The sequence below is a fragment of the Ambystoma mexicanum genome, chromosome 2q (assembly GCF_040938575.1).
Source record: "Ambystoma mexicanum isolate Mex_15411 chromosome 2q, UKY_AmexF1_1, whole genome shotgun sequence".
NCBI classification, from domain to species: Eukaryota; Metazoa; Chordata; class Amphibia; order Caudata; family Ambystomatidae; genus Ambystoma; species Ambystoma mexicanum.
Genome location: NC_090924.1, coordinates 174,349,933 through 174,375,748, shown reverse-complemented (window position 1 = coordinate 174,375,748; position 25,816 = coordinate 174,349,933). Strand labels below are relative to the sequence as shown.

At 44.0% G+C, this 25,816-nt stretch overlaps 1 protein-coding gene across 1 annotated transcript in view; it reads right to left on the bottom strand.

The window, feature by feature from the left end:
- The window catches only part of LOC138569260 (ficolin-1-like), a 503,449-nt gene that overhangs the window by 285,397 nt on the left and 192,236 nt on the right, over window positions 1–25,816 (bottom strand). Inside the window, exons 8-10 of the mRNA XM_069647091.1 lie at window positions 18,421–18,465; window positions 14,065–14,100; window positions 12,130–12,174 (exon numbers count right to left, since the gene is read on the bottom strand). Of these exons, the coding sequence (XP_069503192.1) occupies window positions 12,130–12,174; window positions 14,065–14,100; window positions 18,421–18,465 (126 nt within the window). The remainder of the gene's footprint in view (window positions 1–12,129; window positions 12,175–14,064; window positions 14,101–18,420; window positions 18,466–25,816) is intronic.

The window sequence follows — 25,816 nt, the reverse complement described above, 5'->3', positions numbered from 1 at the left end:
CTGAGTACAACACTGAGACCCGAAATGCAAAACCTACCCAATGCAGGAGGCACTATGGGAAGAACATGCAATGTGGTGGAACACAACATTAGCAAGATTCCAAATCCAAAACAAAAACAACCCAGGAGGCACTGTGGGAAGAAAATGCAATGTGGTGAAGCACAGCAATAGCGAGATTCAAGATACAAAGCAAACCCAACCCAGAAGGCACTTTGGGGAGGCAAATGCAACATGGTGGCACACAATAGTGAGATTAAAAATGCAAAACAAATACAAACCAGGAGATACTGTGGGAAGAAAATGCTTTGTGGTGAAGCATAACACTATCAAGATTAAAAAATACAAACGCAACCTAGGAAGCACTGTGGGAGGAAAATGCAATGTGGTGGAGCACAACAATTATGATATTCAAAAATGCAAACCCAACCTAGGGAGAACTGTGGGAGGAAAATGCAATGTGGTGGAACACAACACTACCAAGATTCAAAAATGCAAACCCCACCTAGGAAGCACTGTGGGAGGAAAATGCAATGGGCCTTATTACAACCATGGCGGTATGGTAACAACGGTGCCGGTAAGATACTGGCACTGTTGCTACCGCACCGCCATACTACAAGTCTTGCTTGCGGGTTCCCATCTGCCCGCCAGGTCTGACCTGGCGGGCGGTCCGGCATCCGCAAGCAGAACATGATGGTAGCACCGGTACCGTTATTAACGGTACCGGTGCTACCGCCCTCCCCATTCCCATTGAGCCCCATGGGGCCGAATGTGGATGGGGAGTTCCTTATTCCTGGCAACCGCGAATGAGCAATTACCGGGTCCGCCAAACCTGGCATGACCCAGTAATTGCCCATTCGCACGTGCTGGCAAAAATCCAACTCCTACGGCAGCCATGCCTGTTTTACGGGCATGGCTACCGCCAGGGTTATAATGAGGCCCAATGTGTTGGAGCTCAACAATAGTGACATTCAAAATGCAAAAAAACCCAAATCAGGAAATACAGTTCGGAGAAAAATGTAATGTGATGGAGCACAACACAGCGAGATTCAAAATGCAAAACAAACCCAAACTAGTAGGTACTGTGGAAGAAACTGCACTGTGGTGGAACAACATACTGGCAAGATTCAAAAATGAAAACCTAACCTAGGAAGCACTGTCGGATGAAACTGCAATGTGTTGGAGCACAATGGTGAGATTCAAAATGCAAAACATACCCAACCCAGGAGGCACTATGGAAGAAATGGTGGAACACAAAAATAGCAAGATTCAATAATGTAACAATAGAGCAATGACGTAGTCTCCTAACTGGGTGTTGCTGCAGATGGCACAAGCAACACCTGTAAGGGCTGGGTTGTGAGGGCAAACAGGCAAACAGGGATGGTAAGCGCCCTCAGAACGGCAACCTTTGCCTGTGTCATTCTCCAGGTGACCAGCAAAGGATTCCCTGTAAAATATGCTCAACGGTATCCTTGTCATGGTCAGCTGAATCCATGTGTGCAGCCAATCACAGGCAGAAGGGAGGGCAGTGAGAGGGATTGTGGGAGGCCTAAGGGGAGGGAGTTTAGTGCGCTAGGGAATGCAGAAGCATTCAGGGAAAATAGATGCCTGAACAATACACTGGCCCTCATTACGAGTTTGCCGGTCTGGAAACAACGGTGCAAATTACGAGTCTGCGGGCGGGTTGCCTTCCCGGCCGCCAGGTCTGCCCTGGCAGGCGGAACGGCACCCGCTGTAACACCGGCACTGTCATTGACAGTGGTCCCCATTCCCATAGAATCCTATGGTACTCTATGGGAATGGGGAACAACACAGTTACCGGCGACTGACTTACAGGCAGCTGGGGTTGCAATACCACAGTGTTACCGGCAAGCCAGGCACCGGTAACTGTTTACGGGTCCGGCGGCAGCCTTCCAGCTTTACCGGCACGACTACTGCCAGACTCGTAATGAGCACCACTATTATTTATGCTATTTTAGTAAGGACACTTTGTCAGGATAAGATCATGAATTCAAACATAATTGTCCAACATAGATTATTTGGGCTGAAACTGAAAATTGAACAGCATTTACATAGGTTGTAGATCGGAATTTTAGCATCTAATTTTCATGATGCTGTCTCATGATGCTCTCATCGGGAAGCTAGTTGTTTCTTTTTTTGCTGACTCTGCCTTTGGTCCAGGGCACTCACTATTTTTAGCATGTATCCATTCCACCTGCTATCCATATCAAGATCCCTACTCACTAACTTCGATTTCACTCCAATCCCCAAACTCACCCCCATTATCCCTGATATCCGTAGGATACCACCTACACCCCTGTTCACAAATTTCCACATTACTTCACCCAGTTTTTTTTAGTCGTTTTGGCCCTCCATTGTCCACCTGGGGAAGCAACTTCTCCTGTCACTGGCACTTCTCCTCCTTCTCTTTCAACCCGCACCCCCAGCCATTAGCAGCACTGAGGGAAAATCGAAACAATAGCCTACCATGCCTATACACTGCTCCATAGCCCTTCCATAGCCTGTTTCGATTCTCACGATCACCTCTGTACTTCAACATCTACCAGACTCCGCTAATCAAGATCTTAAAAAAATGTAATCCTACGTGCTACAACTACGCAGGCGACCCTCAAATCATCTACAAAATCGAAGATGCACAAGAACACTGAACTCTAGGAGAATGTCTCAAATAAATCTATGACTGGATGAACCCCAACAACCTACAAATCAACCCAGGTAAGATAGAATTCATGATTATATCAAAAAACGAAGAGAACAACACCTACATACCATGGCCAATAGAATTGGGGACCATGTACACACCATCAAATGTAGTCAAAAACCTTGGAATCCTTATGGACAACGCACTAACATTAGAACAAGTGAACGCAATAATTAAAAAAATTCTTCTTCCTCTTTCACTCAACAAAAAGAATCCTACCACTCCAGTCCTTCGCCCACAAAACACTGACAATTGTCGCCCTCATCATGTCAAGAATCGAATACACCAACAGCCTCTACCTCAGAATGCTGGAACACCTGCTGAAGAAACTACAACGCATCCAAAAGCAGTGGCTAGATGCCTCCTGAAGCTATCTAGAAGACATCACATCACACCAGCGCTAAAAATGCTGCATTGGCTTCCAATAAAACTACGTATCAGACTCAAAACAATGTGCAAAACGCACAGGGCAATCAGCAGCCAGGGAGCAGAATTCCTACAAAAGAAAATAACCATCTACACGCCGACAAGACTCCTTAGATCAAGCCATGAAATCCACCTGGGATCAAATCCATATACCAGGAAAAAACGTGGGGGCTCCTCTTTCTCCCCGTTGGCGGCAAAAACTTTGAACAACATCCCGAAAGAAACACTAAAGACCACCTAAAATTCAGAAAAAAACTAAAAACCTGGCTCTTCAACACCTCAGAACCAGACAGAAAGAACTGAAACAATAAAACCAAAAATGCAAAGAGAACCAGTTAACAGAACCCATGAGGGTACAGATAACACCAAGACCTGACAAAGAGAGGGAACACCCACAAGAACAAGACAGACAATGTTAGGTGGAACCGATCACGAGCAACAACCCAATCAGGACAGAACAATAGATAACAAGGCTTTCACAAACAACAGGCACAACCATCAACCTTACCCACTACCAAGCATCCCCCTGACAGACATGACTACATGAACCTTGTGTAAACCCCAATCCCAAAGCAATTGTACATCCACACTATCCAACTACTACCTCACGCTCAAAAGACAACCATCCTCAAACCAACCCCTCCATATAACCGAACCCGCCAGCCAAATGAGACCACTATCACCACACTAAGAAACCCACACCCAAGCTAGTAAGTAGAAGACGGAATGGACCAGACCGACATACACGATACCCTAACAGTATTCTTGGAGATGTACTGACTTCTTAACGATTAACACAACACACACAACAAATCATCTGAGACATAGGTATGGTGATTCACTTGGGTCATTCCAGACATCCTGGTAAGGACTGAACTGTACTGCTTTGCACTCAGACAGAGCCATGGGTATGGGCATAGGTCACAACTAGATAGATCCACGGGGACCAGTTTGCAACAGGCACAGACTGCGATGCAAGGGCTAGGCTGAGTAAGAACATAGATAGAGTTGTAACTAATGCAACATATGTACAGAGAGATGAGAGACAGTCTTGTTTTGCTGAAACTAGATCAATATAAGGAAGAAATGTTGTCTAAATCGCGAAAGACACACAAATGAGTGCGCTTTTCTCCAGACAACAATGCCAATAACATAACCAACCCTACTAAAACATCACCCCTCTTCACACACCGCTCCAACCCTAACTTAACACAACCATAACTCTTAAACCGCAGCAACCCGCATGCACTTCACCACACGGCAACAACAGTCACCCCACACAGAGCCTTACACAACAGCACACGACGGACTCCGACCAGATACCACACCAAAAAGCTCAGTGAATGGTGTTAACCAGAATGAAGCTGCCAACAGCACATCACAGCTCCCTTGCTCTTTCTACAAACTTTGCCCTACTAACGTGCCCTAACCTACCCCCCTTTCTTTCAGATTCGCCAGAGCGCCAGGGGACCACTACGATGGTGATAGTTTGCAGAATAAATATCCTTTATTATTAACATTAACAAACTTCCTGCATCCTACCTACATTCAATGTCTATGCCAGGGATATTTGCTCTCTTCTGCCTCCACATGTCCACTTGACCCATGTGGACATTTCCACCTTTCCTCCTCGTATTGTGGCTACATACCAAAAGTCTAAGTTTACCCAGGCCTGCCAAAGGATAATGCCTCTCTTTTGCCCCTCTGCAAATCTCATGATAAGAGTGTGTTGTGCTTTCTGTTTACTACATTTTCTCTTGCCTCACTCACAAAGGTTTTGATTAAAAAAATGTCTTTTTGCATTGTTGATTTAACACCGTTACACATATGGCCTCACTTGGGCACACTTGGAATGGGGAGGTTAGAAGAACCGTTACCTGCCATCTAACCAAACCTGCAGTACCTGATCAAGATGGCAGCATTCCTACACCTGGAATCGAGCTACAATTCTGACGCAACAAGCAACATCCACCTCTCAATTAGGCTGAAAACTCACTGACGACACTCAATGCATAGTTCCACTGACAGGCAATCACGGACAGGATGAGGCTGAAGTAAACATAGTTTTCAGCCTAATTGAGAGGTGGATGTTAGACAACTATCTTGCCCTCAACAGGAGCAAAAATGAATTAATGATTGTAGGGAGTCCACACGCACTTAAAATGTTAAATCCATTTTATAGTGCCTTTAAGTTAGGGGATGACATCATTAACCCTCTCCCCAAAACCAAGATACTAGGCGTTACACTAGATCAATCCCTTAATATGAAAGCGCACGTGTCTTCTGTAGTATCCTCAGCAGTATACTATGTAAAACTGTTGTCACATTTGAGGCCTCTTATCTCCCAGAAAAGTGCCAAAACTATCGCCAGGGCAATAATAGGGGCTAAATTGGAGTATAGTTGCAGTCTTTTGCTGGGATCCAGTAAGGGGGTCATACAGAGACTACAGGTGGTCCAGAATTGGGCTGTGAGAGTGGTAGTCGGCCTCTCTAGACGGGAGCACATTACAGAGGCCAGACGAGGGCTTCACTGGTTGCCAGTGGAATCCAGAATTACATTCCGAACGCTGATAATTACTTTTAAGTGTCAAATGTTGTTGATGCCTCCGTACCTTCAATGTTATGTTACAAAGTCATTAAGAGATCCTTAAGGTCGGATTCAAAAAACTTCCTGGAGCAACCTAGAGCCAGGACATCTAAGGCCGAACAGGGGGCCTTTGCATTTAAGGCACCAAGTCTATGGAACAATCTGCCATATTATCTGCGTAATCTTGGATGCCTTGTTAAATTCAAGAAGGCTCTTAAAGCCTTCCTCTTCTGATTCTTAACTCCAGTATCACCCATATCGGTTCTGGTATTTCTAGGGCACTAGGGGACTTTATTTGGCTCTTTCTTTTTCTGTTGTCCGCGCCTTCATGCCTGAGGGTCTATATAAATACCTTGTAATGTAATGTAATGTAACCGAGGGGTTGAAGCAGCAAACTTCTATGTGTGCTCTCTGCAAGAAGGGATATATCATGTGAGACGTGTTGCTCATATGCAATAGAGAAATCATCTAGGATGGTAAATCTGCAATGAGAAACTACCAGCTGGATGCAATCAATCGATATCCTTTCACTGCTCTTCTGAAAGCACTGACCAGAGCAATCTTAGGCTGGAATGAATTAGCCTGAAGACAGGGCAACTCTTCAAGCAGGTTCTACTTACACACGCCTAAGTGTAATCAGCCAACAGTTTAATTCTTTATCTGCATGGTCTGAGGTAGTAATATATTGGATACTACATAACATGGTAAACAATTTACTGCAGTCTATGCCTTCCTTTACGTGTCATACTTTGCAGACCGTGGGTACCATGTCTAGAACCAATGACCCTTGTGTATGAATGGACTACGAATTCAATTCTTGTTACAGTTTCTTGCGCGATCAAGTATTGCAATTTTCAATTAAATACTCCCATCGAAACTAAACTTGCACCTTTCAGCTGGCCAAATATAGCACTCAGAATTCTCGACTTTTCTACACTAGCTTGCTCAAGGATTGACTGGAACCTCTTTGTCCCAAGGAGCACTCAGACAATCGATCAAGCAACTTGATGTGCTTTGACGTTTACAAAAGACATGCTTTCTTACTCTCCTTCCCGGCCAAACATAATGAAGGCATCTGTTACATGTTTAACTATGAAGGGCACTGCCAATAACATAACCTGCACAATTAATATATGATGATGAACAGGAAATCATTCTGCATTCTGAAATCATTTACAGGACGAGGTGGGCAACCTTTTTGTGAATTTAACAAGTTCAATCCCTTCACCCTGGTAGACACATGGAGTACAGTGAATGGCGAGGCAGTTTCCAGCATCCCTTATTCTTCTCCTCGATCCATTCATCGGCCTGAAGCTGCAACTGCATCAGACACATTAATGATGTCAGTCGAACTTGCTGTGTGACCTCAGGAGCAGAAACCAGAGGAAGATAACAGAACACAGATGGCCTGATTTAAGAAGTGTTTTGCAATGGGATTGCACCATTGTAAAGTGCTTTTGTAAATCAGGCCCAGAGACCTTTTGATACAAGAGTCATGTTCCCTTGCACATTTATGTTTCACATATTAAATACTCCCCTGCAGACATTACTCTGGGAATGAAGCGAGTGAGGGGAGAAGGTAAGGGGGAAATAGTCGGTTAGTGTGTGCTGTGAGGAATTCGACCATCCACACGGTGGGTGTACGCTCGCCTGGGCTTGTTTGAACATTTTAATGAAATTGAATGATGGTAGATCAACCTCCAGAAAAGGTTTAGGGCTAATCCACCCACATTTTCCTATGCTCAATGCACGACATACACATGTACTCTAGGTGGACACAGCCTACAGTCGCCATCCCCCCTGTCATATTTAGATGGGATATGACATCCAAGAGTACATCATGTCAACTCAGAAGGGGGAGGGCAAAACCTTTCTCCTGCCATGGCCATCCCAATTAACAAAGGATCCATGTATCTGCCCGGTTCATAGACATAATTTCGAATACAAAATATTCGAAAGTCAAAAAGTCGAAAAAAAAACGTCGAAAAAAAAAATGTCGAATTTTTTTTTAATGACGTTTTTTTTTCGAAATGGGGGGGTTCCCCCCCCAACCCCCCTTTTTTTTATTTTTACCTATTTTTTTTTACAGAAACTAGAGCCCAAAAAAAAATATCGAAAAAAAAAACAATTCGACATTTTTTTTTTCGACATTTTTGATTCGACTTTTTTGACTTTCGAAATTATGTTTTCGAAATTATGACTGGACACCATCTGCCCTTCTCATTTGTCTAAGCTCTGCTGCTGGTAGCAGTTTTGCATACTAATCAACGTTTAATTCAACATGCCCACATGGGGCCTGACTGCAGAGGCTAAACAAAGGTGAAAGGAAACCCCAACACCACTTTCATATGCACTGTGTCAACTTGAAGCCAGCTCCCGCCCTAAAGTATCAATGACAGTGAGCTGTCATGTCTGGGCCTAGGTGTAGACAGTCGACAACTCCCGCAAGGGCACCCCATTCAGAAGGTACGAGAACGTGGTTTGCAGGAGACAGAAAGTGTGTTCTCGACGCAGCTTCAAGGGAGACCTGCCGCTTTAATCAGGAACCACAGAGAGCTCAATGAACCAGAGAGACCCTTTGATCTACAACTGACAGGAAGATGGGTGGGACTTAGTATTACATGAGTCAGGTTGGACGACAATGGTGGACTATCGGCGCCTGTTTATACTAATGTGGGGGTCAAGCAGGGGTGTAAGATGGCGCCTCTACTTTACTGTATTTATACAGCCCGACTTTTACCATGCATGTTATATGCGGATGATCTTGTTTTGTCTAATTATATGTTTAGTGGAATCAAAGGTATGTTTGAAAAATTGATAGAATATACGATTGCCAATTACCTAATAATTAAATTTGGACAAAACTAAGCTGATGGTTGTTGGAGCTAAACCCACAAAATGCCCTACATTAGCTACAAGTATAGGAAATATAGCAAGGGTGGATAAATATCCTCACCTTGGCCTTGAGAGGAGCTCATCTAGAACATATGTTAATATCAAGGACACAAAGAGACTCAAGGCAAAACAACTAGCCAATCTTATATGTAAATTTGCATACCAGACTGCTGGATACTCGCTAAAAGGGATTTTGGTATTATATAAGCAGTGTTTTTGTCTTATGATATTATATGGTCTTGGAGCATTGGCATTGCAAGATATGCAGTGGCTAGATAGAGTAGAGAGCTACTTCTGGGAAAATGTCCTGGGGCTGGCACGGTCTATTCCCCTTGAATATATCAGACTGGAGATAGGCCTGTTGTCATTGAAGGGACAATGTGAATTTCTCTCATTATTGGCAAATAATCCTGGCAGTTCTTTGAAAGCTGTAAGTAAGGATTTTGATAGCTGGGTTGGAAAATATTTAGGAAAAATTGCTAGGAGCCCCGATTTCAGTCGAGGCACTAGCATTACAGTCTTAAAACAGATATTCAAAAAGAAGTTGCGCATGTGGGACTGGACTAACAATCACAACCATTTGTATAGTCTATGTTCACATAAGGAACTGGCATGTGTAACACATAGATATCTTAAGGCGCAAAGATATATTAGATGTTGTCCAAGCCCAGCTCTGAGAATGTTTCTGTTTAGGCTAAGGACCAACCAGTTACCTATACTGTTAAAGGTAGGATCCTATAACAATATTCCTCGCAAAGAACGTAGATGCCAGATATGTAAAAGTGAGAGTATTTTGGAAACTGCAAGACATTTGTTTACGGAGTGTCTGGGTTGGGCACCTGCAATTGTACAGATTTGTGGGTGCTATGTGCATAATCTTGAATATATACAAACTGAACATTTGTGGACATACTGCTTAAACGCGGAAAGTCAAATGCTACACTTTGCTTTATACAGACTGTGGAAAATTATCCAGAAATTGCTGCCGAGTGTACTGACCGTGGGAAATGCTGGGTATTAATGACAGCTGACCAGGGAGGGACACACAATTAACTAGGGGTACCCTGATACAGGAGATTTTAAATATGTAAACTGGGGTTTTCACAGTTTTATAATTTTACTATTTCTTATATTAAGATTAACAAGATTGATAAAATTGTTAATTGATAGTTGTTTATTAATACTATTAATTAACACTATCAATCTTGGATGAGAATATTTGGATGTATTTTAAGGAAATATAGAGCCAGCAATTCATTAATTGGTTTAATTGATGTGGATGTGATTTATTATTAGTTAAGATGTGCTTGTAAAGCTAGACATTAAGGTATTGTAATGAAATGTGTAACTGTATATTGTGATACTGTGTTAGACTCACTTTTAATGTTTTCGTATATGTATTCTAATTGTATTGATAATTGGTATTTGTAAAAGTTGTATTACTGTGGCAATAAGACCCGAGGCGGCGGGCCAATATAGCCCCAGGTAATGCCCCCGGGGCTGTAGTCACAGGGCCTTAACGAAGCCCCGGGGGCATTAACGTGGGCGGTATTGGCCCGCCGCTGAGGGTCTTATTGCCATTAGCACCCCGGCACGTTAGACCGGGGTGCTAATGGCATATTTTTTTCTGTTTCGCTTGTCTTTCCATGGCGGCCATTGGGAGCGGACGCGCTGGGAACACAAGTCCCAAGACCAGAGGAAAAAAGAAGGTAAGTGGGTTTGGAAGGGCGGCAAGGAGGGGGACGGGGAAGGAAAAAAAAGAAGTTCTGCGGTCTCTGGCGGGGGATGATGGAAGCCTCCAGCCGTGTGGAGGCTTGGAGCGGGGATGGCCCCGCTCAGAGTCTCCACACGGCTGGAGGTTTCCATCGTCCCCCACCAGAGATCGCAGGATAGAAGGTAAGTCGGGTGGGGTGGGAGGTTGTTTGGAAAAAAAAAATAATTCTTACCTGAGTTCCTGGAGGGGGACGAAGGAAGCCTCCAGCCATGGGGAGGCTCGGAGCGGGGATTGCCCTGTTTCGAGCCTCCTCATTGGCTGAGGAGCTGCCACACCCCTCGGCGGGAACAAAGTAGCCGGCATGGCTGGCGTAAAAGGGAATACCGTGTGGTATGGCTTGCAAATGAGCCAATCACCACGCAGTATTCCTGTTGCGCCGCGCGTGCCGGGTACTAATGTATACAAATAAATAATAATAATAATAATAATAATAATAATTACATGTTTTCACCCATTTACCTTTGGTTTTGACCTCATGCATACAGGAGATTTTTGGTGGGGACCCAGGATTGGTTCATTAAGGTAGGCTTAGCATACACCAATCACTGTGACCCATTTAGCTTTAAAATGGGGCTGAACCTCTCTTTTGGGAAGATCATCTGAAGACTTTGCAACGAGTAACATGAATAACTTTTTTGGACCCTAGCTGAAGGTACAGTCTACCTTACAGCTTCCGCCAGTGAAGCAAGACCAGGATTTGCAAAGAGGGAAGCAAGATCCCTCCCCTCAACATATCCCAAGGAACAGAGGGAGTTACTGAATCCAGAGGACCCTCCAGTAGCTCCAGAACCAGTACCCAGCCAGCACACAGCGTGCCCTGCTAGGGTCTGCATGCAAGCTTCCTAGGTGGGAAGTGCCAGAGAGTCTCTGAACCAAAGGCTGTTGCCGGCAACACTCTCTTCAGTTTTGGGCCATCTGCCTTAAAGGACGATACAAGCCCAGTGAAGAATCTAGGAGTGCAATGACAAGCATCAACCAGCTTCCTCCATGAAGGACATTTTTGAGCCAGTGGAGCCCCTTGATCTGCAACCGACTGCATTGTCACGCCACAGTCGATAACGTCGCCCTAGATGCCTCGACCAGTGCTTCAGAGCCACCGACCACAATGAGACAATTCCTGACCCTGAGCGGCTGTGTAGGCCAGCCTGCAGCCGTCTGTCTAGCCTCGCTCGCCAACATGCCTTCCGCCTGATACCTGCAGCTGTCTCCTATCTTGAACTATGTTGCAGAAGCTGCAATGTGCCCTGGAACTGACTCTACACTGTCGAGCACCAAGAACATCTACAGTTCTATGTCATTTTCCCATTTTCGGAAGTCGTGACCCCCAGAAAATGGGAAAGGGACATCACCACTGCTTTTTTTTAAACCCACAAGACCCCTCTTTGATCCCAGCAACCCCCGACCCCCTCCTAATATACACACGTTTTCTCACACTCACACAAACAGACACACACACTTCCACGCAGACTACACATACACTTACCTCTGACCCTAAGTGTATGTCTCTATGTAAACATGTACTAATCAATGTTAATCATGTCTCCCATTGAGGCAAATAGTTGACAGCCTTAATTGATATTATGGATTTCGATAGCCAACAAAATAGACCTCTGAGAAGTTAAGGGGTTGAAGGTAACTTTGCCATCATTCTCGGTTTTGCTTCCATATTGAACTTTTTTTTAACATATAAGTGATATGTCTAGTAGATAAAAGATAATAGTCTCTCACCTTTCTGTCCCGTGGATCCCGGCATGCCAGGTGCTCCATTGCTACCTATTGAGAGACAATCACATGAAACAAATGATGCCCATATTCCTGGCTACTCAGGAAGATCACACCATGAAACTGCAAACTCTTAAAGACTGTGCGGGTTCTGTGAATTATGCATTGCCGTAAAGCATGAGCAATCCAACCTCGTGAGCCACACCCTCCCCACACAAGATGCATACCATTCCCGTCTGTTCAAGCAAACTATACATGCTCCCACATGAACTGCACACACTTCCGTTGATTCAAAGTTGGTGTAACATTCGTGTTGTCTTACAGCTTGTTCGGTAGTCAAGGGTTAAGTCCTCCAATTCAAACTAAACGTATATTTAAATTCACCTAATTTACTATGCAGAAGCCACACATGTGTTGAACTAGTTCTGCAGAAGGCGAGAATGTACATACTTTGCTTTTACTTCGAAAGTAGCGCTCAGACAGCCCGTGTATCTCTGATTGCAGGCCAGATGCAACAGCACCCTCCCTTAGAGGTATACCAATGAACTGCCCTGCTATTCTTTTGAGAAGATCACATATTGGATAAGACACGTTCTCAGAATGGGGTGGTGAGGTGGGGGTGAAATTTGATGAAATTCTTCTCTAAACTGGCGACAGGAACATCCCCACTTTCCCTCATTGTAACATATTTTGAGGTGTTTCTGACGTGTTTCTTTGATAAGAGAAAACTGAAAGAAACTCCATGACTGCTGCACAATCAGCCTGCGATGAAAAGGAAATATCTCTTAGTAACAAATTGCCTTTTGGCCTGCAGGAGAACAATGATGATTAGTGGCTAAACCACCTACTCAGCCCACACACTACTACAACATAAAGTGATCCTAAAAGAGGAAGAGGCACAAACACCTGCTTCGCTTTTTGTGACAAGGGCCAAGCGAAGACTATACTCTTTGAATGGATGTGAATGGGAGGGAGGCAGTAGGCACAGAAATAGCAATAGTATAGGGTTCCAAAATGAAAGAATGTTGAACTAAGTTTCGTTCAAAAATGTAATTAAAAATTCATAACACCCCACCTGTACAAAAGGACTGAAAATGCAGAACAAATAGAAAATAATATGTGGAAACAAATACGTCTAGGCACTCTAGATACTCACTGGCTATGTTCTTTAGGAAAAAGATGAAACACAGGTATTAACCAGTCATGTGGGCCCCCAAAAATGGACCAAGGCGACAGGGGCTCTCAATAGTACCTGATTCCAGTTTTTAGGCAGTTTGGCGGGGTCAAACCACCAATCTTAAGGATGCAATGTGTGAGAGTTGAACCAGTTTGAAAGTTGCAAGCATTGGTTTGAAGATGTGAACAGGGTGCTAAAATGGCATTGTGGGTCCTGAATCGGTCCTAAAGGTGTCCAGCCGTTACAGTAGGGACCCGCAAAAGGGACCTTGGTGCTAAGTACGGTGTCGCAATTTGCGGCACCGTACTTAGCACCTTCCCCATTCCCATAGAGCCCTATGGGGCAAAAATGGGAATGGGGAAGGGCCCATGGTGAATGGGGAATTACCGCCCCGACAACCTTGGAATGGGGCGGTAATTCCACCATTCACCATGGCGGACCCCGGCATGGACCATGGTGCTAATAGCACCATGTTTTAGCGCCGGGGTGGAAATGACGCCCAATATCTTTTAAACACCTTTAAGCACTGATTTAATGCAAATATGATCGACATAAATGTTAGCAAATCAAGTTCAAATATATCTCCCATTGAGACACATATTTGGCAGCCCGAATTGATACATTTTTTTAATATCCGACAAAATAAAACTTTCACAAGCCGGGGAAGCAAATGACTTTGCCATCTTGGGTGGTTGCATCCAAATGAAACTACTTTTAACATAAACCTGATAGTGTTAGTGGATTCAAATCACAGCCCCTCCTACCTTTTTGTCCTACGGTTCCAGGCATACCAGGTGTTCCTGTGCAAAAACGAAATCAAGTGGAAAAAAAAGATCTTGTTAAACATTTTCGTTGTATTTTGCAGCTGATGAAATATTGTGAAAATAATGACGAAATGACACGTGAATTTTAAACAATTAATTGCAATGGAAGACTTTATGATCAGTAAATTTTCAAGCAAACCGCAATTGATTTCAACTCGTTGAAACATGGTTTTGTTTAATCAATGTTGATGTGCCATTCCAATCGGGATTGCAAGTCTTGGTACAGTTTCTTTGGTGGTGAAGTGTAGCAATTTTCAATCACATCCACATATTTGAAATGACCTAGTGCAGCATTTAGAAGCCTCGCTTTCCTTATTTCCTTCACTAGTGCTGCAATTAGCTTGACTGGAAATGCTTTGCCATTGGGGCAAAAGTAGCACTCCGATGAAGCAAGGCGATGCTTTGGCGTTTACCACATGCTTCCGGGGCAGAAAGAGTGAAGGTCCTCTCTATAGGTTCAAATCTGAATAGCCCTGCTACACTTTTGGGGAAGATCACTGATTGGACAGGACAAGTGCACCATTGGTGTCACAAAGCCCCGTTTGCCTCAGTGGGTGCCTTACACACTAACATTAAATACCAGGAAAGGGGGATCAAATGTGATTATACCCCTCTCTTACCTGGCAGCAGGAATATCCCAGTGCTACTATTTAAACAGCTGCTTCAGTGCATCTTATTTTTGAATTGATAATAAGGCACAAAAGGAACATGTGGTCTCTGTACGATTAATCTATGACAAAGGTCTCCAACCTTTGACTCTCCAGATCTTTCGGACTACACTTCCCATAATATGTGGCTATTTACTGTGCACTTTAGGGAGGATGGGAGCGGCAGTCATACACATCCAGAGAGCCAAAGGTTGCAGACCCCTGATCCATCATGAAAAGGAAACATTGCTTCATGCTGAGTTGGTTTTCGAAAGGACTTAAGCAGTCTGTTATGTATTTGACATAGAGTGGTGCATCTGAGCTGATAAAGCAGTCTATGGGAAAAACCGATACCAGGAGTGTACAGAGGTGTCAGGGTTCAGTGGAACAGGCACAATGCTGCAATAAGGATGGTGTGTGGCCAAAAAGGATTGAGTATAATTATATTCTTTAAGAACACAGCCACACTAACAGTGTCAGCCATGAGCATTTGGGTGGCTCTTCAAAGCTACAACATGAGGCAAATTGCAAGGTGGTAGGCAGAATCCCGTGCAGTGCCCTTAGGGACCACTACACACAATTAAGACTACAGGTGGCAATGCAAGTTTTACCTTTGGTACAAGCCTGTATTACTATGTTAAAGTGGTATCAGTAGCAGAGCAGCCAGGCTTATCTCAAGAGTATATGAGCAGTAGCAGAGATTACACAAAGGGACCACAATTACTGTCACTCAAGCAAACACTGACTCAAGGTTTCAGGTAGAAAAATATAAGTACATTTATTTTTAAACCATTTGTTATAAACACAACACTTCTATTAAATTCAAAACCACACATAAAATACACTACAACTAACCAATTCACTTTGTACGGGTGGACTCAAGGTAAGTACCCAGTGTTTGATGGACCGGTGTTATGAAACAAGACACGTTACCGTGAATACAATTGTGATCACTTTTTGACAGTTCGGGCTATTAAATAAACGCGTATCCATGGCAAGAAATGCTACCGGGGCAAAAACACACTTAGCACCTGAGATACCCAGAGGGAGGGAGAGCAAAAATCAAAGGCAATAAAATAGTTAGGCAGACAGAATCAAAGAACATTCATAGACAGGAATTCAAGAGTAAAATGGCCGGAGCCAGGGTCAAGTGACACCGGGTGCCTGTTGTCGAGGATCACACAGTCGGACATTTCGCGATTCAATGTAGCCAAGAATACTTTGAAATTTGTCAATTTTCGGAAGCAATTCACTTTGTACGGGTGGACTCAAGGTAAGTACCCTGTGTTTGATGGACCGGTGTTATGAAACAAGACACGTTACCGTGAATACAATTGTGATCACTTTTTGACAGTTCGGGCTATTAAATAAACGCGTATCCATGGCAAGAAATGCTACCGGGGCAAAAACACGCTTAGCACCTGAGATACCCAGAGGGAGGGAGAGCAAAAATCAAAGGCAATAAAATAGTTAGGCAGACAGAATCAAAGAACATTCATAGACAGGAATTCAAGAGTAAAATGGCCGGAGCCAGGGTCAAGTGACACCGGGTGCCTGTTGTCGAGGATCACACAGTCGGACATTTCGCGATTCAACGTAGCCAAGAATACTTTGAAATTTGTCAATTTTCGGAAGCAAAAGTTATAAGAAGGAGGGAAAAGTAAGGACAAGCCTTAAGGAAGAGAAAGAGGGATTCACCCAAATTTCTCAAGTAGGACACAGTACCTTTCTCAAAGGATGAAGCTGGTGCCACGCCAGTTGTTCCTGGTAGTTTCCTGCAGACCCACGATTCCTGGAGCTTCGGCAAGAAGATGCACGATGAGGGGGTCTGTACCACACAGGCCGGCAGCAGCGACGATGAATAAAAGGTGCACTCCTTAAAAACAGGAGAGGCTCTTCAGGTGGCTATCCGGACCACTACAGCAGTGTGCAGCGATTTCAACCATGAAGGGATTCCACTGACTGAAGAAGACGAGCTGGTTATCCCCACCAGGGTAAAGGGAAGAAGACTCCGGACTGGATCTTCTCTTAGTCGTTGAAGGGTAGATAGCTCAGGACTGTAGCAGGGCTTCACCGGTACAGGATAGTTGCAGCAGTCGACCTCTCCTCCGCTTCTCTTCGGTTCCTTGTAGTTCCAGTGGCGACTCTCTGACTTCCAGCCCAAGAGACCTGCCTTTTATTCGAAAATCCCCCATTCACACAGCCTGGCTGTCAATCACACAGCAGGGGGGTTGTCCAACCTGGACAACTGCCTCAGCCAATCATGAAAAAGTGTGACTTGGGTTTCCTAGGATACCCTGTGCAGGGTGTGACTACACCCCTCCCTCACATTCAGCCCACCTAGACACCCAGGCGCCTAGAGCAGGGCTTCTTGGCAGAAGTCCACCAAAAGACATTGAACAAAGATGGCAAACCTGGTTTGCCGCGCAAAGTAAAACACAAGAAGGAGCTTAACAAAAAGAAACGGCGAATAAACCGCACCGGAGCAAAATGAAAAAGTAATTGGTCAAGCAGGTTTAAGTTCGAGGCTAATACAATAGCCTACAATACTACCAAGTTTATACAAGATAACCCCGGTAGAAAAGTTTAGGGTAGATACCACTGCCACCTGCCAAGTCTAACTGTTAAAAGAGTGAAACAATGCTCCAGGAGGTACAGATAAAAAGGGATAAGAATTAACCCCTCCAGTACTCCATGTAAGATGGTGTGTACTGGATCTGTGGTTAAATTGAATAAGTAAAGTTAATGGCAACTTTACTCTTTTCTGAGGGGACAGCAGTTATCCTCAGAAATGGAGTCGGTGGGAATTCTGAACGACATCCCTGTGTCACTGCACTGAAGGTGCTGTGTAACACACAAAAGAAGGGGGCCACTGAAGTGGTGTACTCCAGAGCCCACATCCATAAAAACAGGTAAAAGAAACATAGCAAAACATGGGTAAGAGTGGGGGAAAAGCTCCCACTCTTACCAAGTGGAAAGAAATAACTCCAGAGATCCAGCACAGCTGCTGAGGGACTCCCTAGGTAAGGGAAATTAGCCATGAAATGATATTTCTTCCTAACACAAGGAAAAAGATAAAAGCAGCATGACATGGGAAACCGCTACTGTACTGTACAAGGGAAAAAAGGAGTTCTGTGGTTCAAAGTTCGACAACTGTCCCAAATCACAGATTTGCTGGATGCCACAAACAGATTAATCCTGTAAGAATCATTACAGAGCAGCAGATTGACGACAGGATCAATCGACATACTGCTGCAAGAGCTCCAGTTAGCCATATCTAAAGAGGGACTCTTGGATAGTTATCACCTTAAGGTGCACGTGCATTGCCAAGTGACATTCATCATTCCACACGTCACACAATGAAATGTCAGTGTTGTATAAATAGTTCCAAGCATTCCTGTATATACAACCTGTTAGAAACCAAAATATGATGGAAACATGTACTAATCAATACAATCATGTCTCCCATTGAGGCAAATAGTTGACAGCCTTAATTGATATTATGGATTTCGATAGCCAACAAAATAGACCTCTGAGAAGTTAAGGGGTTGAAGGTAACTTTGCCATCATTCTCGGTTTTGCTTCCATATTGAACTTTTTTTAACATATAAGTGATATGTCTAGTAGATAAAAGATAATAGTCTCTCACCTTTCTGTCCCGTGGATCCCGGCATGCCAGGTGCTCCAGTGCTACCTATTGAGAGACAATCACATGAAACAAATGATGCCCATATTCCTGGCTACTCAGGAAGATCACACCATGAAACTGCAAACTCTTAAAGACTGTGCGGGTTCTGTGAATTCTGCATTGCCGTAAAGCATGAGCAATCCAACCTCGTGAGCCACACCCTCCCCACACAAGATGCATACCATTCCTGTCTGTTCAAGCAAACTATACATGCTCCCACATGAACTGCACACACTTCCGTTGATTCAAAGTTGGTGTAACATTCATGTTGTGTTACAGCTTGTTCGGTAGTCAAGGGTTACGTCCTCCAATTCAAACTAAACGTATATTTAAATTTACCTAATTTACCGTGCAGAAGCCACACATGTGTTGAACTAGTTCTGCAGAAGGCGAAAATGTAGATACTTTTCTTTTACTACGAAAGTAGCGCTGAGACATCTTGTGTAACTCTGATTGCAGGCCAGATGCAACAGCTCCCTCCCTTAGAGGTATACCAATGAACTGCCCTGCTATACTTTTCAGAAGATCACCAATTCGATAAGACAAGTTCTCAGTATGGGGGGGGAGAAAGTGGGGGTCAAATTCGATGAAATTCTTCTCTAAACTGGCGACAGGGAAATCCCACCTGTTCCTCATTGTAACAGATTTTGAGGTGTTTCTGGCGTGTTTCTTTGATAAGAGAACACTGAAAGAAACCCCATGACTGCTGCACAATTAGCCTATGATGAAAAGGAAATATCTCTTAGCAACAAAATGCCTTTTGGTCTGCAGGAGAACAATGATGATTAGTGGCTAAATCGCCTACTCAGCCCACACACTACCACAACCAAAAGTTATCCCAATCCTAAAAGAGTGTCAGGACTCAGGGCTGGCAAAGACGAGGAGTGTGTAGATATGCCTCTTAAGCTGGGAAGGTCTACAAACTACAATACCCAGCATTCTCTGGGTCTGCCTGTAGTTCGACACGCGCGCGCTTGGCCAGCTGTCTGGGATTAAGGACAGCATATTAACTGGTAACGGCAGCCTGCAGGTGTGGCTTATTCTGATTCAGCATGGAGGCATACCGGCCGCGTGCGGAGAAGAACGATGGAGAGCAGGACTGCATGAACTACAGACGGCCGCATTTCGGAAGGAGCAGGAGAGTGCTGATAAGGATCACGGCTTTACGTTCATTGTCTGGGAAGTCCAGTGGGGCTCCCCAGACCAAAGATAAGTACGGGGAAATGCACGGTGATTGCTTACATTGTTGGGAGTGATTTACAGCGGGTCGCATTTCGTCTGGGAAGTCCTGAGGGGCTCCCAGACATAAGATAAGTAGCGGCAAATGTTTTTTGGAATATTGTGCTGAGAAAACACAGTGTATGCGCTCATGTACTGCTGTGTTGGAACATCCAGGGTGTTCACTCATTTACGGTTGTGCTGGGCAAACCAAGTGTGTATCAAGCAATAGTGTATCTGCATCTTTAATGGGTCTCTATGAGTAACAAACTATTTACTGACAAAAGACTCAATATGATACATGGACATTACGTTTACCAAGTTCACCAAACCTTCACTGGTGCAGTAAACTAGTGTAGGAGGGAAATCATTTATGTTATATGTTGCTTTGCTGCCCGAAGGGCCATGTGTCTTGTTTATCATGATGGGAAGTTTTCCTAATGTTTGTTTTCATCATGTTGCTTGCTTATGTGTTTTCTTGTGAACCAACAGGGGTTAGTACACGTATTAAGGTGTACTAGATAGGAAGTCAGGTTATTTACGTGAACAGTGTTACATGCTGGACAGAGTAGGGTTCTTTCCTGGTGCTTCCCCTGTCCCATCCAAAGTAGGAGTTCCTTACCCTTTTTCCGGTGTTCCTAAATTCCCCATCCTATCCACAACCTCTCCCTAACCCCTCTTCCCCCCCATTGGCTGCCATGTGGCGACCTGTTTTATATATCAGGCTTCTGTGCCAACCACGGTGGGAGGGTCGAGTTCATTCGGCTTCTGTGGTTCAGGGGAGAGTGTCAAGCTCTCTTCCTTTCTTTTAAAGTGTGATTGTGACAAAGAGGAAGAGGCACAACCACCTGTTTTGTCTTTTGTGACATGGGCCAAGGGAAGACTATTGAATGGATGTGAATGTAAGGCAGTAGCCACCGAACAGCAATAGTACAGGGTTCCAATGTGAAAGAATGTTGAACTAAGTTTCATTGAAAAATGTATGTAAATATTCATAATCCCCCCTGTACAAGAGGACAGAAAATGGAGAACAAATAGAAAAGAAAATGTGGAAACAAATATGTCTAGGCACTCAAGATACTCACTGACAAATACATGTTTTTTAGGAAAAAGATGCAACAAATGTCTTAACCAGTCATGTGGCCCCCAGAAATTGACCAAGGGGACAGGGGTTCTCAATAGTACCTGATTCCAGTTCTTAGGCAGTTTGGCGGGGCCAAACCACCAGTCTTCGAGATGTAATGTGTGAGGGTTGAACCAGTTTGAAAGTTGCAAGCATTGGTTTGAAGATGTGATCAGGGTGCTAAAGCGACATTGTGGGTCCCGAGTCAGTCCTAAGGGTGTCTAAAGTGGTTTGCAGCCTTGCAAACAGGGGTACTTAGCTGGTTTGAGCACAGGTTGAATATTGTTTTAAGCTTTGCATGCATGGGTCCAGTGTTGGTCTGAATGCAGTTGAAAGCTGTGCAAACAGGAATCTGGTGTTGCATCGAACATAGTTGGAATGCAGTTTGAAACTGTATGAGCAAGGGTCCTGTGTTGTTTGGACGGCCATCAGAACCAGTTTGAATGTAGTTCAAAGCTATGTGAACAAGATTCCATCCGTGATTGAACTCTGGACATCTGTGATTGGGCTCTCAAACCAAGGGTTCACAGACAAAGTAGGTCAGTTTCATCATCACTCTCAGTATGGGGAGGTTAGCTGGCACATACACTAGTCCATCACCTCTAGTGAGAGGCCTGGGTACTGGCAGAGGTGGCAGAGAGTGCAGATATTGATCCAACACTGTCATCCCCAATGTTTTCACGCAGATGGTTAGAGGACAGAGCCTTCTTCTGCCTTGGGACACCTGTCTTTACCTCTGGCAGAGGACTTTCGAAAGGACTGCTCTATCATCAGGGTCCAAATGAATTCTTCCTGATGTCATTGAAGGTCAGAAAGTGAATAAAAGAAGGAGTGGGAGTGTTAGGGAGATTCTCATAAATGTGCTAATTCCCTTCACCTTAGAGAGCCCCAGCAACTTTGCTGGATTTTGAGGACTTGATTTTTATTTTAACCTGGGAAGAGTGTGAACTTTTCTTTCGCACTCTTCCATGTATTTTGATGTGAGTTTTACCTTTGTGTTCTTTGACTTTGGAGTTTTAAGATAACTCCATAGACATCTTTTCATGTGTGTTACACAGCACCCTCAGTGCAGTGACACAGGGATGTCTTTTTAGACTTCCGAAACCTACTTTACTAGTCTTTCCAAATTCTTGGACCCAGCACACACCATTTTACAATGGAGTGCTGGAGGGGTTACATAGTATCCCCTGTGTCTAAAAATACTCATGTAGCAGTCAATTGCTACCCTTTCCTATTGAAAAGGCTGGTGGCAGTGGTTTTACAATGAATTAACATGATTTTTCCGACCGCGAACACTGGTAGCTAAAAATCACAGGAGCCATGATTTTCAAGATGGCGCCTTAAGCCCCTTCGTTTAAATGGGTCCCGGTATTCTTTTTTCGATGTTTCCTTTTACAAGGTCCTTCTAGTGTTTGTCTCTGCACGCCAAACCATGTTTGGCCCCTTTGTTTGTGTGCCTTTGGCAAGCTTCAGGACTGAAGACCGCCTCTGGCGTCTGAGTGTCTGGGGTGGGTAGGAAGTGAGGGAGGTGCCCGAAACTCCCTGTGCTTAGTCTCCTAGGAGACCCAAATGCTCTTTGGCATGATTGGCTGGCTGACTGTCCAGCAAGGACAGCCACCCTGCTGCGTGAGTGACAGCTATGCTGGAATTAATGGGAGAAAACAATTTAAAAGGCGAGTCTCTAGGACTGGAAAGCAGAGTCGACCACTGGAATGAAAGAACTGAAGAGGAGCTGGAAGAGGATGGCTGCTGCAACTCCTGGACCGTTGGTTTGCCTGGGGAAGTCCTGCTGCAGGTCCTAATTGCCAAACTCCATTCGACAGAGAAGCTCCTTCAAGGACGGCTTCTTCCTTTTAGTTGGTGGGACCAATCAACTCATAAGACACCTGTATACCATTCTCAAGGCTGGTTAGGATTAACCAGGGAGAGGGACACCAGTTTGTGTTCTTGAATCTACAGTTACTGGAACTGAAGTGACTCCATTTTGTTTGCCTCCCTCTTGTCCCCATGACTGAGGCTCAGGAAAAGCGAGGTATGCAGGACCTGCCAGGAACCACGACTTCAGCAACATTTGTTTTTTCATACAAAAGGTACTGTGCCAACCCGATTGAGAGAACGTCACTCTTGCGGTGAAAGTTCGTGAAACTTTCCCAACTTGCAGGCCTAATCAGTTTGTGACCCATTGTATGATCCTTTTTCGCCTAAACTACTTCTGAGAACTGTTGCAAAGACTTTACCGTTTGATACCAGAACTGCTCTTTCCTATCCAGAACACTGGCCAATTGACTTTGGCCTGGTCTATTGACTTGAAGTGAACTCTTCTGGTGAACTGAAACTATTTGCACTTCCTAGAAATTATATGTGATCTATTCTACTTACTTTTGTCTTATTTGCTCACTGCTAAGTAATTGAACCACCATTTTGCTCCTTTTTTCAGGGGAGCTCAAACTGCCTCAAAAGCTTACAGTTTTGTATTGGAGTGTATTTGTTTATATTATTAATTTGCCTTCTTCTAGTGAAATGTTTTCTAAATGATTGTGTAATAAATTAATACATGTTTTTACCAAGAAACCTTGAGTATAAGTGTTTACTTGAACCACTGTGATTGAAAGTCCTCTGTGTAACTACTTCTACTGCTCACATCCACTCTTGAGATAAGCCTTGCTGCTCAGCTCACTACCAAAAACTGTAGTGGTACCAGAGGGTACTTCCTGCAATTCTGCCCAACACTGGTGTACAGCAGAGAGGATAAAGTATAGTTGTTACATTGAGAGTGCTGCTATTACTTTTGTTCAAATAATCTTCACAAGGCTAAGCATCACTAGAGAAGCTATTGTTTTATAATGCCAAATATGGATAACTTCAAACAGGAAGCGTTGATTATTCTAACAGTAGATACACTGAAAGATATGTGTAAAGTCAGGTCTCTCTCTGTTAAAGGCAAGAAAAATGAATTGATTTAGAAATTGTTGAATCATCAAAGACTGGGAGGTAGAGCTATAACCCCTATCCCCCCAGCAAAGGTGGATAATGTTGATGAGGATGATAATGTTTCTGACTCAGGTTCAGATGTTATTGATGAGTTAGGAGAATCAGAGGAGTTTCGGGATGTGAGCCCCACTGCACCTCTACTTGCTTTACCTCCTCAAGCTATAACCACAGGGACCCTATCAGGTCCAAAATGTGTCTCTCTTGAAAAGATGAGACTTGAGTTAGAATTTAAAAGGCTCCAAATGCAAACTGAAAGCAAACATCAAGAACTCAGGCTGTCAGGTAAGGACAAAGGCAGTTAATATGGCAAGGGAAATGTACACAAAATCAAACATTGAATATCTTTGAAACAAACAACATGCACACAGGAACCAAGACTCGTTTATATTAAAACCCAGGAGTGCAAATAGAGCATGACAACAATACAAATATATAAAAAGGGATGTGGGGTAAGCACTTAGAAGCTCCTTATGACTGCAAGGAAAGTCAGCAAGCTCCTTACCCCAAATTGCTGTTACAGGTACTGACAGCGCTAAGCCCACGTGGAGGGCAAGTAACGTCAGGATCTGTGATCTAACACTCATGATGGTATTGAATAAGGGAACTTAAAAACAGTACTCACAAGGACGAGAAATACCACTTGAATGTCAGAAAGCCTACAAACCCTGTTGATCAAACAGGGACCCAGAAAGGATATAAAAGCAATGGGAGGATAACTAAATATATAAGACTCAAGACAATGGGCAAGTAGGAATAGTGATTAAAGAATAGTGAAGAAAACATAGGCATTCACACAGGCGCTAGCTACAAAAGCACACCACACCTAATAATCAATGGGAAATAAATGCAGAAGTGCAAAGAAAAACATGGAATGGATTCCAAGAGAAAGTAAAGGAACAGGAGCAGGGAAAAAGAGCTACAAAGGCAAACTTACCCCACCCATCAAAGGAAAAAGGCAAGAAGCTAAATCTATAAAAAGGAAAGACTAAAGCATCAAGGTTTACAGCAGCAAAGGACAAAGTTAAAGAAATATAGAACAAAGGCAAACTGGGCTGCACCAAAAGGGAAAGCACTGAGAAAGGCTGCCTGCAAACAGAGGAAGACAGAAAAGGAATATAGGAAGCAGAAATCAATTAAGCACATAAATTCGAAATCCAGGGAAAAGGAACAAGGAATAGAAACTTGGAACTAGGCACAAGGCTAAGAACCAGGAAAAAGGGACCAGTCACAAACAGGAACACTGCATCAATGACCGGTGCTGGACTGAAGCAAACTGAGGCTTTTAAACCTGCTTAATGAGCACACGCCGCAGGTGTGCTGCTTGCTGCACCTGCATCCACAGGTGTTGCCTATCCTCCACCCAGCCTTGTCCTGCAAGGGTGGAGATGAAGCTGTGGGCCAGGCATTCTGGGAAGCATAGTCATTTGATTAAAGCAGCATACTGGCTGCCAAAAACCTGGAATGGATCCGGAAGGGATGTAGCTTGGAAAATAAGGATTTAGCACTCCCAATTCATCACAGCACTGTAGCATAAGGTTCGGAAGGAAAGTCCCGTAGGGATCAAACCCCAAATCATGCCCCCAAGTTGTGGGAACGGGAGCGAAGGGAGCAAATCATGACACAGGCTCAGAGAAATGGAGTTGAATCATGAACTTGAAATGAAGAAATTGTCTCTTGAAAATGGTTCTCTCCCAGAGTCTTCTAGGTCTTCCAGTCCTAAGAGGCCTTGCATGCCTAAATACGGTGTGAGTATGTATGAGGTGAGACTTGATATTTTAGATTGGTTGGCTGTTTTTGAATATAACTATTGGATTCAGGGTTTCACAGGGAATTAGTTGATTCCTTGGCTTTTGTCTCGGCTCCCCCGGGTTGCAACTGATGCTGTAATGGAGGTGGGGGAACTTGAAAGATTGGTGTATGAAAATGTGAAGCTAGCTTTGATAGCTAGATTTGGGGAAACTCCTTCCCAGTACCATAAGAGGTTTAGGTCCCTGAAAAAGACTGATGGTACCCCTTGTGCTACCT